Source organism: Schistocerca americana, chromosome 9, assembly GCF_021461395.2.
Source record: "Schistocerca americana isolate TAMUIC-IGC-003095 chromosome 9, iqSchAmer2.1, whole genome shotgun sequence".
Lineage (NCBI taxonomy): Eukaryota > Metazoa > Arthropoda > Insecta > Orthoptera > Acrididae > Schistocerca > Schistocerca americana.
Genome location: NC_060127.1, coordinates 10204952 through 10220412, shown reverse-complemented (window position 1 = coordinate 10220412; position 15461 = coordinate 10204952). Strand labels below are relative to the sequence as shown.

General features: G+C 46.3%; 1 protein-coding gene across 1 annotated transcript in view; it reads right to left on the bottom strand.

Moving 5' to 3' along the window:
- Positions 1-15461, bottom strand: part of LOC124551133 (4-coumarate--CoA ligase 3-like) — a 104351-nt gene that overhangs the window by 48307 nt on the left and 40583 nt on the right. Inside the window, exon 4 of the mRNA XM_047126095.1 lies at positions 9816-10202. Coding sequence (XP_046982051.1) covers positions 9816-10202 — 387 coding nt within the window. The remainder of the gene's footprint in view (positions 1-9815; positions 10203-15461) is intronic.

Below are 15461 nucleotides of genomic sequence, written 5' to 3'. Positions count from 1 at the left end.
ATTTAGGTGAGTCTGAACGTGGTGTAATAACTGGCACACGAGCGATGAGACACAACATCTCCGAGGCAGCGATGAAGCAGGGATTTTCCCATACCACCATTTCACAGGTGTACAGTGAATATCAGGAATCTGGTGAAACATCAAATCTCCGACATCGTTGTTGCCGGAAAAAGCTCCTGCCAGAACGGGACCAACGAAAACTGAAGAGATCGTTCACATCTAGATCTACATCTACGTGATTACTCTGCTATTCACAATAAAGTGCCTGGTAGAGGGTTCAATGAACCACCTTCAAGCTGTCTTTCTACCGTTCCACTCTCGAACGGCACGCGGGAAAAACGAGCACTTAAATTTTTCTGTGCGAACCTTATTTCTCTCATTTTATCGTGATGATCATTTCTCCCTATGTAGGCGGGTGCCAACAGAATGTTTTCGCAATCGGAGGAGAAAACTGATGATTGAAATTTCATGAGAAGATCCCGTCGCAACGAAAAACGCCTTTTTTTTTTTTTTTTTTTTTAGTTATTGCCACCCCAGTTCACGTATCACGTCTGTGACACTATCTCCCCTACTTCGCTAAAATACGAAACGAGCTGCCCTTCTCCATACTTTTTTGAAGTCATCCGTCAGTCCCACCTGCTGCGGATCCCACACCGCACAGCCGTACTCCTGAATAGGGCGGACAAGCGTGGTGTAAGCAGTCTCCTTAGTAGGCCTGTTGCACCTTCTAAGTGTTCTGCCAATAAATCGGAGTCTTTTGTTTGCTCTATCCACAACATTATCTATGTAATCTTTCCAAATTAGGTTATTTGTAATTGCAACCCCCAAGTAAGCCTTCAGATTTGTGTGACTTATCGCGTAAACTAAATTTAGCTGATTTCTTTTAGTACTCATGTGAATAGCTTCACACTTTTCCTTATTCAGGGTAAATTGCCACTTTTCGCACCATACAGATATCTTATGTAAATCATTTTGCAAGTCGTTTTGATCATATGAGTTTACAAGACGGTAAATGACGGCATCATCTGCAAATAATCTAAGACGGCTACTCAGATTGTCTCCTATGTCGTTAACATAGATCAGGAACAATAGAGGGCCTATAACACTTCCTTGGGGAACGCCTGATATTACTTCTGATTTACTCGATGACTTTCCGTCTCTTACTACGAACTGTGACCTTTCTGACAGGAAATCACGAATCCAGTCGCTCACCTGAGGCGATACTCCGTAGGCACGCAGTTTGGTTAGAAGACGCTTGTGAGGAACGGTGTCGAAAGTCTTCTGGAAATCTAAAAATATGGAATCAATTTGACATCCCCTGTCAATAGCACTTATTACTTCACGAGTATAAAGAGCTAGTTGTGTTTCATAAGAACGATATTTTCTGAAACCGTGACAGAAGTGCAACCCTTCCGCAAATTGCTGCAGATTTCAATGCTGGGCCATTAACAAGTGTGAGCGTGTGGAACATTCAACGAAACATCAGCGATATGGGCTTTCGGAGCCGAACGTCCACGCGTGTCCCTTGATGACTGCATGACAGAAAGCTTTACGCCTCGCCTGGGCCCGTCAACACCGACATCGGACTGTTAATGACTGGAAACGTGTTGCTTAGTCGGACGAGTCTCGATTCAAATTGCATCGAGTGGATGGACGGAATTCATGGACCCTGCATGTCAGCAGGGACTGTTCAAGCTGGCGGAGGCTCTGTGATGGCGTGGGGCGTGTGCTGTTGGAGTGATATGGGGCCCCTGATACATGTAGATACGACTCTGAAAGGTGAAACATACGTAAGCACCCTATCTGATCACCTGCATTGATTCATTTCCATTGTGCATTCGGACGGGCTTGGGCAATTCCAGCAGGACAATGTGACACCCCATACGTCCAGAATTGCTACAGAGTGGCTCGAGATACGCTCTTCTTAGTCCGCTGGCCACAAAACTGCCCAGACATGAACATTATTGAGCATGTCAGGGATGCCTTTCAACGTGCTGCTCAGAAGAGATCTGTAACCTCTCGTGCTCTTACGGGTTTATGGCCAGCCCTGCAGGATTCATGGCTCAGTTCCCTCCAGCACTACTTCAAACATTAGTCGACTCCACGCCACGTCGGGTTGCTGCAGTTGTGCGTGCTCGCGCGGGCCCTATACGGTACCAGCTTCTTTGACTCTTCAGTGTTTATTGGCCACCACGTCTTGGTACATGCAGCATCTGTTTGGTTATGAGTTACATTTTTTCACATGGCTTATGAAGCCTTCGCAGCATGACACGTCTTGCTGCATTTGTCGCAAGTACATCTAGCTGCTGAGGCTGGGGCAGCGGTAGCACTGCGAAACTTTTCTGCCTTAATGTATCTAACAAGCGTCCATCATACTTCGACTTTGCAGATGGTATATCATTACGTTACTCTGATCTCAGGCTAGCCCGAGCCTCCCACCTGTCGGTGTTGATGCCAAAGCTCTCCATAACTCATTTACAGGAGTCCTTGGACTTCAATACAGGACATTCCAAGAGTCTTTTGGCTGTAGAAATCTCTCCAAGCATCACACCACGTGGTAATCTCTCAGGACCCATACGGTAGACGTGACCCAGCCAGCAGAGTCGTCTGTGCTTCAAGGCAGCTGAAATGCTGCTGCAGTTAGTTTTAGGCAGTATTGCCCGATATCAAGAGCACACGTTTTTTGCTGGGACAAGTCATTTTTGGAAGGCGGAGAATACGTTAACGATGAACCTCGCTCAGGGAAACCTTCAACTTCAAAAACCGACGACAATGTCTAACGTGAGCGTGCTGTTGTTGAGGTTGTTCCACCAGGGCAAACTGTGAGTCAAGTGTTTCACAAGGCTGAGGAAAACGCTGACTCCAGTGAGACACGACGATTGCATCTAGACAATGCCCCATGTCACACAGACAGTTCCGCCATGGAATTTCTGGCCCCACAAGGCATTCCTCTTTACCCACAGCCCCCCTCCCCCGCTGTTTGGAGCAACGTCGCTATAGTTCTATTTGGTAAGCACGTTTCTGTAATTGTTGTTGTTGTTGTGGTCTTCAGTCCTGAGACTGGTTTGATGCAGCTCTCCATGCTACTCTATCCTGTGCAAGTTTTTTCATCTCCCAGTACCTACTGCAACCTACATCCTTCTGAATCTGCTTAGTGTATTCATCTCTTGGTCTCCCTCTACGATTTTTACCCTCCACGCTGCCCTCCAATACTAAATTGGTGATCCCTTGATGCCGCAGAACATGTCCTACCAACCGATCCCTTCTTCTGGTCAAGTTGTGCCACAAACTTCTCTTCTCCCCAATCCTATTCAATACTTCCTCATTAGTTAGATTTTAGAATATGTAATAATTCTTGAACAATGGTTCGTCATGCAGTCAAACACACTGAGTTACATAGACTATAATCTGCCAAACCTGAACGTTAGCGGGAAACTGAAATAACGTTAGCGGCTTGTTTGTGTAGTAGAGAATATTGCTATTGGGTGGTACGTTTTACAAAAGTCTTGTAAATACCTGGATTGGACAAAGAGGTCGTTGAGCTGGGTGCTCCACCTCAACTTGGAAGTACTGACATACACTACTGGCCATTAAAATTGCTACACCACGAAGATGACGTGCTACAGACGCGAAATTTAACCGACAGGAAGAAGATGCTGTGATATGCAAATGATTAGCTTTTCAGAGCATTCACACAAGGCTGGTGCCGGTGGCGACACCTACAACGTGCTGACGTGAGGAAAGTTTCCAACCGATTTCTCATACACAAACAGCAGCTGATTGGCGTTGCCTGGTAAAACGTTGTTGTGATGCCTCGTGCAAGGAGGAGAAATGCATACCATCACGTTTCCGACTTTGATAAAGGTCGGATTGTAGCCTATCGCGATTGCGGTTTATCGTATCGCGACATTGCTGCTCGCGTCGGTCCAGATCCAATGACTGTTAGAAGAATATGGAATCGGTGGGTTCAGGAGGGTAATACGGAACGCCGCGCCGGATCCCAACGGCCTCGTATCACTAGGAGTTGAGATGACAGGCATCTTATCCGCATGGATGTAACGGATCGTGCAGCCACGTCTCGATCCCTGACTCAACAGATGGGGACGTTTGCAAGACAAAAACCGTCTGCACGAACAGTTCGACGACGTTTGCAGCAGCATAGTCTATCAGCTCGGAGACCGTGGCTGCGGTTACCCTTGACGCTGCATCACAGACAGGAGCGCCCGCGATGGTGTTCTCAACGACGAACCTGGGTGCACGAATGGCAAAACGACATAATTTCGGATGAATCCAGGTTCTCTTTACAGCAACATGATGGTCGCATCCGTGTTTGGCGACATCGTGGTGAACGCACATTGGAAGCGTGTATTCGTCATCTCCATACTGGCATGTCACCCGGCGTGATGGTGTGGGGTGCCATTGGTTACACGTCTCGGTCACCACTTGTTGGCAATGACGGCACTTTGAACAGTCGACGTTACATTTCAGATGTGTTACGACCCGTGGTTCTACCCTTCATTCGATCCCTGCGAAACTATACATTTCAGCAGGATAATGCACGACCGCATGTTGCAGGTCCTGTACGGGTCTTTCTGGATACAGAAAATGTTCGACTGCTGCCCTGGCCAGCACATTCTCCAGATCTCTCACCAATTGATAACGTCTGGTCAATGGTGGCCGAGCAACTGGCTCGTCACAATACACCAGTCACTACTCTCGATGAACTGTGGTATCGTGTTGAAGCTGCATGGGCACGCCATCCAAGCTCTGTTTGACTCAATGCCCAGGCGTATCAAGGCCGTTATTACAGCCAGATGTGGTTGTTCTGGACACTGATTTCTCAGCATATATGCACCCAAATTGCGTGAGAATATAATGACGTGTCAGTTCTAGTATAATATATTTGTCCAATAAATACCCGTTTATCATCTGCATTCCTTCTTGGTTTAGCAATTTTAATGACGAGTAGTGTAACACAGCCTGATGAAAGTTAGAATGTACACAGAAAGAACTGCTACAGTATAGTACAGACGGTAACTGGAACAGATACGCAATGAGAGGAAGAGAAATGACGCTTTTATTCAAAGACAATGGCACTGAAGCCACTGCGATTCGTGATTGTCCCCTCAACATTAGAAAAGGCGCGATACGGTTGTTAGTAGGGTGTGTGACCACCGCAGACGGCAGCGCGAGCTCTGCAAAGTGCTCCCATGCTGGCCACGAGGGTTGGTAAGGACTTCTTGTGGTAGGCCGTTCCATTGCTCCACCAGCGGGGTTGAAAAATGCTGGATGGACGTTGGTGCATAAAGAAATAAACGAATAACAAGGTGTTTTGCCTCAAGGCGGACTCCATTTCTGATATTGTTGTTTTTCGATGCAAACACAAACCAAATGGAAGAGTTCCGAGACCAAATTATTGTGGTCGTTGCTACAATACGTCTCTCCAGCATATGCCACACGTGCTCGATAGGGTTTAAGTCGGGGTAATGGGCAGCCCAGTCCATTCACTAAATATCTTCTCCTTCTGGAAGCTCTTCCACATGCGCTGTTCGGTGCGGTCACGAATTTTTATGCATGAAAATGAAGTCAGGGCCATATGCACTGCTGAAAACGCGCACTTGGGGAGGCAGTACAGTGTCCAGTGACGTTGTCCAGTCCGTGAACCGTGTTCAGTATCTTACATTCAACATTATATCTCTGCACATCATAACACCTGGACCACCAAATCGATCACGTTCGACAATTTTTCTGGCTGCATTATGTGCTCCTACCTCTCGCCTAATCTGAATCTGCTGTTAGCTGAGAAGAGCAAGCGACCCCACGTCTCTCTGCCCAGTCCCTTATGCTGTTGACACTATCGCAAATCTTTGACCACGGTACACTCACTGATCAATATTATTGTGACACTCTGCGTCTTTTCAGGGTTGCAATCGCATCACACATTTTGTGGATGACAATGTGCCAAATGTTCAAATGTGTGTGAATTCCTGTGGGACCAAACTGCTGAGGTCATCAGTCCCTGGACTTACACAGTACTTACACTAACTTAATGCTAAGAACAAAACACACACACACACACACACACACACACACACACACACACACACACACACACACGCATGCCCGAGGGAGAACTCAACCCTCCAGCAGAAGGGGCCGCGCAGTCCGTGGCGTGGCGCCTCAAACTGTGTGGGCACTCTGCGCAGCTGTGCCACCATGCATGACAGCACAGATGGAGGACCTCTCAGATCGGGAGCGTATTCGATGAATGAACTGCACTGCCCGTGGCCCTGATTTACATTCCATCGAGCTTGTGTGGAATGTGGTGGGGACACATATTGCAGCACACACACATGCACCAGCTGTACTGGCATAAGCCGTCGCCAACACGCTGGTCGGCAAAGATCTATAGTAGGCGCTGGATCAAGTGCACCTATCAGGAGAGAGGCCAAAGATACACTTGCAAGCAACATGCCGCCAACGCCCTCTCCACCGACAGTATTTAGGCCACCGCTGCTGATCGGAGGGTCAGCCACTAGCACATTCTCCAGTTTGGTGTCCGTCATTAATTGCAGTGCAGTTACTGTCCACATCTCAGGCTACAACAGTACTTAGCATCCGACTGTAGCAAGATTGGTATTGTCTGCAAGGATGAGCTTGTACCACAACATATGGACTCTATTAAAGTTAAGTAGTAGCTATCTGTTCACGTAAATAAAGAACCGTGTTCATCTACGTGAGCATTTGTGTTGCAGAGAAAGGACACCAGCCACCCATAACAGCATCCCGTCCCTTCCTTCCTTAAGGTACAAGACACTACACCAACAACCAGCGAACATTTAGCTGCACTGCTGAAGGAATGGAACGCCCTAGCACAACAACTCCTTACCAACCTTGTGGTCAACATGGGAGCGTATTTCAGAGCACACAGTACCATCCATGCCTATCACACTGCCTTCCGTAATGTCCAGGTGACCACCGTAAAACACGATGATGTCACTGTAATTATTGTCTTTGATTACAAGTGTCATTTATGTTCGTCTCATCGTGTATTTTTTCAGTTATCTTCTTTACTGCAGCAGTTTTTTTATATTCATGGTCGACATGGAGCTCTGTTACTTGGCACGACACATCACGCGAAAGTTACTCTCATCCTTACTTTTTGCGTACCAGTGTCGTTAGCCAGTAAGTTACTTTGCGGTCATGACTGAATACACGTTTGCAAATACGGGATGAGGGATAATAAAGAGCAATTTTAAAGGCTGTCAAGTAAAAACACTTCGTTAAATTTTCTTATTTCATAATCTTAAAATACGTGAAAAGCATTTCCTGGAATAGTAAAACTTCGATTATTTTTTGAAGATAACTCCGGTAAGATGGCGTCCGTTTCGACGCACACTTTCCTCCAGGCGGATCTTGAAGTGACTCGTGGCACTGTGCAGGATTGACAGTGGGATTTGAACAACTTCCTGTCCGATCCGCTCTTTTAGGGCTTCAAATATTCAAGGAGGGTTACCTTGGTAAACATTGCTTTTCGGATAATCCTACAAGAAAAAGTCACACGATGTGAGGCACAGTGAACTCGAGGGTCATGCAATATCGCCGTTTCTAGAGATCACATGATTTGGAAACAAACGGTTGACAATATTCATAATTACTCGAGCAGTGTGGAAGGGTGCTCCACCTGCTGGAAAAACGTCTCATCGTTCACTTCGCAGTGTGCAAGTTGTGGAGTGAAAAGTTTTCTAACATGTCTGTGTAGCTCTGCGAAGTCACTGTTACAGTATTGCCAAGGCCATCTTCAAAACAATATGGTCCTATGATCCCTAATGAAGACATGGCGCACCACACAGTAACTTTTCCGGAGTGCAATAGTTGCTGATGCAATTCTCTAGGATTAACGCCACTCCAGAATCGAAAGTTCTGCTCGTTGACCTAACTGGAGGGATGGAAGTAGGCTTCATTACTCATCCAGAAACGGTTTACAATGTCCTCACATGATTCATCATGTCCAAAAATTCTAAGCAGGACCGCGTTCGGCTCACATAATCTGTTTCCTTAAGGGCCTGAACCATATGGATTTTGTAGGGGTGAAAGTGCAAATCTTTGTGTAAAATTCTTTTTACCAATCTTTTTGAAATCCCAAGCGTAGCGCTTCCCTCAATGGCAACTCTTACACGTTTGATGTTTTCAGGTGTGCCCACAGTTTTTGGTCTCCCAGTTTTCCTCCTCCTTGTTGACGCCACCTTCTCAAAGTTCTCAACCCACTTTTTAATAACACAGGCACCGGCCGATTCCGATTAATGTTGAAGTGGTCGCAGAATGCATGACGTGCTAACAGGTATGAACTAACGTTCTGATAAAATGCTCTGACAGTGTACGTACGATGCCGTGGGGTCCAACGCTCCATTATGGCTAAATGCTATTTAACGCCAAACGTAACTGACGCTGTTGTTGTTGTGGTCTTCGGTCGTGAGACTGGTTTCATGCAGCTCTCCATGCTACTCTATCCTGTGCAAGCTTCTTCATCTCCCAGTACCTACTGCAACCTACATCCTTCTGAATCTGCTCAGTGAATTCATCTCTTGGTCTCCCTCTACGATTTTTACCTTCCACGCTGCCCTCCAATACTAAATTGGTGATCCCTTGATGCCTCAGAACATGTCCTACCAACTGGTGGCTGCTTGTTGCAAAGTTGTGCCACAAACTCGTCCCCAATTCTGTTCAATACCTCCTCGTTAGTTATGTGATCTACCCATCTAATCTTCTACATCTACATCTACATTTATACTCCGCAAGCCACCCAACGGTGTGTGGCGGAGGGCACTTTACGTGCCAAAGTCATTACCTCCCTTTTCTGTTCCAGTCGCGTATGGTTCGCGGGAAGAACGACTGTCTGAAAGCCTCCGTGCGCGCTCGAATCTCTCTAATTTTACATTCGTGATCTCCTCTGGAGGTATAAGTAGAGGGAAGCAATATATTCGATACCTCATCCAGAAACGCACCCTCTCGAAACCTGGACAGCAAGCTACACCGCGATGTAGAGCGCCTCTCTTGCAGAGTCTGCCACTTGAGTTTATTAAACATCTCCGTAACGCTATCACGCTCACCAAATAACCCTGTGACGAAACGCGCCGCTCTTCTTTGGATCTTCTCTATCTCCTCCGTCAACCCGATCTGGTACGGATCCCACACTGATGAGCAATACTCGAGTATAGGTCGAACAAGTTCAGCATTCTTCTGTAGCACCACATTTCGAAAGCTTCTATTCTCTTCTTGTCTAAACTATTTATCGTCCATGTTTCACTTCCATACATGGCTACACTCCATACAAATACTTTCAGAAACGACTTCCTGACACTTAAATATATACTCAATGTTAACAAATTTCTCTCCTTCAGAAACGCTTTCCTTGCCATTGCCAATCTACATTTTATATCCTCTCTACTTCGACCATCATCAGTTATTTCGCTCCCCAAATAGCAAAACTTCTTTATTACTTTAAGTGTCTCATTTCCTAATCTAATTCCCTCAGCATCACCCGACTTAATTCGACTACATTCCACTATCCTCGTTTTGGTTTTGTTGATGTTCATCTTATATCCCCCTTTCAAGACACTGTCCATTCCGTTCAGCTGCTCTTCCAAGTCCTTTGCTGTCTCTGATAACTGAAGCTATTCCCTCCAAATCTCTGCGACGCAGCTCGATTCGCGCGCTTTATAAACTCGCTCGATATTAAGCCTCACCGTGTATTGTAATGAGCGGAATGTAAACACTGTTATGAAAAATTTGATGCAGACTGAAGGTGGACTCACTGGCGTCGACGTCGAGCACCTGCACGCGGGGGTATGCCGTCTGCTGCACGTTGGCGACCAGGTTGCGGTTGGACAGCATGACGCCCTTGGGCAGCCCCGTGGTGCCGCTGGAGTAGGGCAGCAGGAAGAGGTGGTCGGGTCCCGTGCGCTCCGGCCTCAGGGCCCCGTCCAGGCTGGCGTCCCCCACCAGCTGGCCGAAGTCCGCCGCCCCCTCTGGAGTGGCTCCTGAGGTAGGCTGGGTGCTGGAGTAGGCCACCCCCACGGTGACCAGCAGCTGTGGCGGTTCCAGGCGCGCCTCCTGGAAGGCGCTGGACAGCGACGGGGCGAGCTCTGGGGTCGTCACAGCCGCAGAGGGCCGGCAGTCCCTCAGTTGGCGGCTCACCTCCCCTGTGGGGCACCGGCATTAGGTCAGCGTGCATGCTGAGACATGTACAGCTGGCAGCAATAACGTGGCAACAGCTCGTGTGATTTGGGAGAGCGAGCACTGCATCTAGTGCTGAAGCTGTGTCAACGGCTATCACTCCACACAATTGCCTTCATACAGGCTGTCCAGAAAAGAGCTCCCTGATTTCAAAACTAAATATCTCGAAAACAAAGATCGATAGAGGAATGCAGTAAACGGTATGTTTATTGTGAAAGCTGTAAGAAGTTTATACAGCAGTTTGAAATAATGGTTACAAAAGCTGCTAACAGATGGCGCTGTACGCTGTACAGCTCATATCAGCATACATAAGTGAAATAATCGTATGAAAACACTCGTTGCAAACAGTCACATTACAATAGTCAAAATATCCACGGGTGTGCTGCCGGTCTATAGTGTCCAACGGGCACAATATTTCGGCGATCATACATATCGCCATCATCAGGTGAACTGACGGACTGAGCTCCTGTGAACGTGCCGGCACGGAGATCCGTACGCTATGGCTGCTCAGAGGGAACTGGGTTCGGTCGCGACGGCGGCCGATTTAAATACCCTCCGCCCGCGGCGCGCTCCCTCCGCCGTCCGCGCCCCGCGCCACGGTAGCGCGGTGGAGCAGATTGCGACGGCGTCTGAGATGACGTCGGTGTGATGGCTCTGTCCGCCGTGGTCGTCACAACTATACGTTTGCTCGATTTACTCTTGATTAACCCAATTGCTGGTTCCCAAGCCTTGCTAAGATTATAGCCACAGTCACGGTTTATGAGGTCGTTCACAGGCACGTTCACAGGAGCTCAGTCCGTCAGTTCACCTGATGATGGCGACATGTATGATCGCCGAAATATTGTGCCCGTTGGACACTATAGACCGGCAGCACACCCGTGGATATTTTGACTATCCAATACGCCGGGAGAAACTCAAGAATCAAATCACATTACAATGTTTTCAAAATGTTCACCATTGGCACTACAGAGGTGGCGCAAACGAAGAATGAAATTCGCCATCACATTTCGTAGTGTCTCAACCGAAATGGATTCACATGCCACAGAGATCGCCGAATCGAGCTCGTCCAGCGTGGCGGGATGCTTCGGGTAGACCATGTCTTTCACCGTGTTCCACAAAAAAAAGTCACAGGGAGTCAAATCCGGCGAATATGGAGGCCAATCCACGCCTGTACCAGTAAATTTGGGATATTCCAAAGCAATGACTCGATTCCCGAAGTATTCCTCAAGAAAGCGAAACACTTGTTCGGTACGATGTGGTCGGGCTCCATCTTGCATAAACCATTCAGTACCTGGTCGATCCTCTAACGCTTGCTGTGTGGCGGCAAATTGTTCCAAAATTGCAACGTAACAAGCACCAGTGACCGTTTCTCGAATGAAAAAAGGGCCAATAATGCCTCTGCTGCATACTGCAACCCACACAGTAACTTTAGGAGAATACAGGGGTTTCGCTTCGCACCAATATGGCTTTTCGGAACCCCAAAATCGCCAGTTCTGCTTATTCACGTATACATTCAGGTGGAAGTGTGCTTCATTTGTAAACCAGATGCACCCAACATCAAATCCTTCACTATCAATCATTGTGAGCATCTCATTAGCAAAGGCAACCCTTTGTTGCACAGCTCGTACGGGTATGGCCTGGTGCGTTTGAATTTTGAATGGAAACATGTGTAGGCTCTTTCTCAGTATTTTCTGCGTGCTGGAACGCTTCAAACCAGTCTCAGATGCAATTCGACGGACGGATGACAGTGGATTTCACTGAATAATTCCAGAAACTGTGGCGATATTTTCAGGCGTAACTGCGGTTTGCTTGCGGCCAACATGCCCCACTAGATCATCAGTTACGCTGCCTGTTCGTTGAAATTTTGCGAAGAGCGTACGAGTGGTTTTCCCATCGGGTGCTTTTGGAACATTAAATCGTGCTTTAAAACTTCGCCTTGTTGCCGTGGGACTCTCTTCTAATCTGTGGTACACTAGCACCAGAAAAACGCGTTGTTCAATGGAGTACATGGTTTTTAACTCTTCCTTCGGTACGCTAACCTCCTTTCACGTTTCAATGGCTCTGGGCTTCGATTCTCTATTTATACTATGCATTACGTATGGCGATTACAGCGCCATCTGTTAGCAGCTTTTGTAACTATTATTTCAAACTGCTGTATAAACTTCTTTTAGCTTTCACAATAAACATACCGTTTACTGCATTCCTCTGTCGATCTTTGTTTTCGAGATATTTAATTTTGAAATCAGGGAGTCCTTTTCTGGACACCCTGTATGAGGCTTTACTCAGATGTGGGTCCCGGGTTTGGGTTTGAGGGGGGTCACAGTTTGTTGCCATCTCTCCCCTGGTCCATGTATTACTTTACATCATTCCCACTTTTAACGTCGCCCAGATGCCTATGACTTTAACAGTAACATAAAACATGTAAAATGTTTCTAATATGATAGCAACAATTTATTTACATCAGTGGATATGGATAGCTCAAATCAGTGGGGTAGATGGGGTTCCAGGTGGTGATGGGGGCTATAGACATTTCTGGGAATGTAAGGTACAGTTGCAAGTGGTGATGGAGAGTGGAGGTCTTACTGGAGATGAAGGTGGAGTTGCAGGTGGTGAGGCAGACTTGAGCACATGCTGATGGTGTAAGTGAAGCAGCAGGGGATAAACGAGAGTAGAGCTCATGAGGGTGGTTTAGGCATGATTGCTAGTGGTGATGGGGAGTAGAACCCATACTGGCGCTGTAGGTGGAGTTGCAGATGGTGTGGGAAGTAGAGCCCTCATGGGTGCTGTAGGCACAGTTCAAAAAGTGTTCAAATGTGTGTGAAATCTTATGGGATTTAACTGCTAAGGTCACCAGTCCCTAAGCTTACACACTACTTAACCTAAATTACCCTAAGGACAAACACACACACCCATGCTCGAGGGAGGACTCGAACCTCCGCCAGGACCATGACTGCAGCGCCTCAGACCGCTCAGCGAATCCCGCGCGGCAGGCACAGTTCTACATCTACATTTCGTTCATTGAACCACCTTCACAATAATTCTCTATTATTCCAATCCCGAACAGCGTCCAGAGAAAATGAACACCTATATCTTTCCGTGCGAGCTCTGATTCCATTATTTCATTACGATGATCGTTTCTTGTTATGTAGATCGGCGTCAACAAAATATTTTCGCATTCGGGGGAGAAAGTTGGTGATAGAAATTTTGTGAGAAGATCCCTCTGCAACGAGAAACTCCTTTGTTTTAATGATGTCCACACCAAGTCCTGCATCATTTATGTGATGTTCTCTGCCGTATTTCTCGATCATGCAAAACATGCCGCTCATCTTTGAACTTTCTCGATGTACTCTGTTAATCGTATCTGGTGAGGGTCCCACATTGCGCAGCAATACTCCAAAAGAGGACGGACATGCGAAATGTAGATATGTTGCATCTTCTAAGTGTTCTGCCAATAAGATGCAGTCTTTGGTTCGAATTCCTCACAACATTTTTTATGTGTTCTTTCCAACTGAAGTTGTTCAGAATTGTAATTTTTAGATATTTACTTGAATTTACGGCGTTTGGATTCGATTGACTTATCGCGCAACTGAAATATAACGGATTCCCTTTAGCACTCATGTGGATGACCTCACACTTATTATTATTGAATGTGAATTACCAATTTTCGCACCATATGCATATCTTTTCTAAATCATTTTGCAGTTTGTTTTGATCTTCTGATGACTTTACCAGACGATAAACGACAGCCATATTTGCAAACAGTCTAACACGGCTGCTCATATTGTCTCCTGAATCGTTTATATAGATAAGGAGAGCAGAAGCTTATAACACTACCTTGTAGAACGGCAGAAATGACTTCCGTTTTACTCAATTTTCCGTTGGTTACTGCGAACTGTGACCTCTCTGTCAACGAATCACCAATCCAATCGCGTAACTGTGACGATATTCCATAAGCACACAATTTGATTAGAAGTACCTTGTGAGGTACTGTCGAAAGCCTCCTGGAAATCTAAAAATACGGAATCGATTTGAAATTCCTTGTCAATAGCACTCAGCACTTCGTGTAAGTAAACAAATGGTTCAAATGGCTCTGAGCACTATGGGACCTAACATCTGTGCTCATCAGTCCCCTAGAACTTACAACTACTTAAACCTAACTAACCTAAGGACATCACACACATCCATGACCGAGGCAGGATTCGAACCTGCGACCGTAGCAATCGCGCGGTTCCGGACTGAGCGCCTAGAACCGCTCGGCCACCGCGGCCGGCGTGAGTAAACAGTTTTCACAAGAACGATGTTTCCTATATCCGTGTTGACTGTGCGTCAACAGACCGTTCTCTTCGAGGTAATTCACAATGTTCGAACACAATATATGTTCCAAAACCCTGCTGCATACCGACGTTAATGATATGTGCCTGTAATTTAGTGGATTACTCCTAGCACCTTTCTTGAATATTAGTGCGACCTGTGCAACTTTTCAGACTTTGTTCGAGGAGAGCGATAGTATATGATTATTAATTACGGAGGCATTGCGTCAGCACACTCTGAAAGGAACCTAAGTGGTGTACAGTCTGGCCCGGAAGACTTGCATCTATTAAGTGATTTAGAATGCTTCACCTCTCCGAGGATATCCATTTCTAATTTAGTTCTAGATTCGAATTCTGAGATCGGAAGGTCGTGTTTAGTAACTCTGCTTTAGCAGCATTGTCATCGATAGTTTCCATTGCAGTTGCACAGAGAAAGCACTGATTGCGTCTCGCCGCTAGCGTACTTTACATACGACCAGAATATCTTTGGATTTTCTGCGATGTTTCGAGCCAAACTTTCATTGTGGAAACTATTATAAGCATTGAAGTTCACGTTGAATTCCGAGCTTCTGTAAAAGATCGTCAATCTTGGGTATTTTGCGTTTATTTAAATTTGGCACCTTTTTTTTGTTGTTTCTGCAACAGTGTTCTGACATGTTTTGTGCAGCAAAGGGGTCAGCTCCGTCGTTTGTTAATTTATTTGTGAGAACTGTGTCTATAAAATATTAAATTAACACATAGAAATTCAAAAACTAAACTATCAGTGCACACAGATGAAACTATACAATTAGCTGCTGGTTAGGAACTCGTAATCTTCTTACTTCTTGGCTCTACAGCTCATGATGAGCCTTGGCCTCTTCTACAATTTCCTTCCATCTCTCTCGCACCTTTGCCAGTACTCTTCAGTTTCTATAG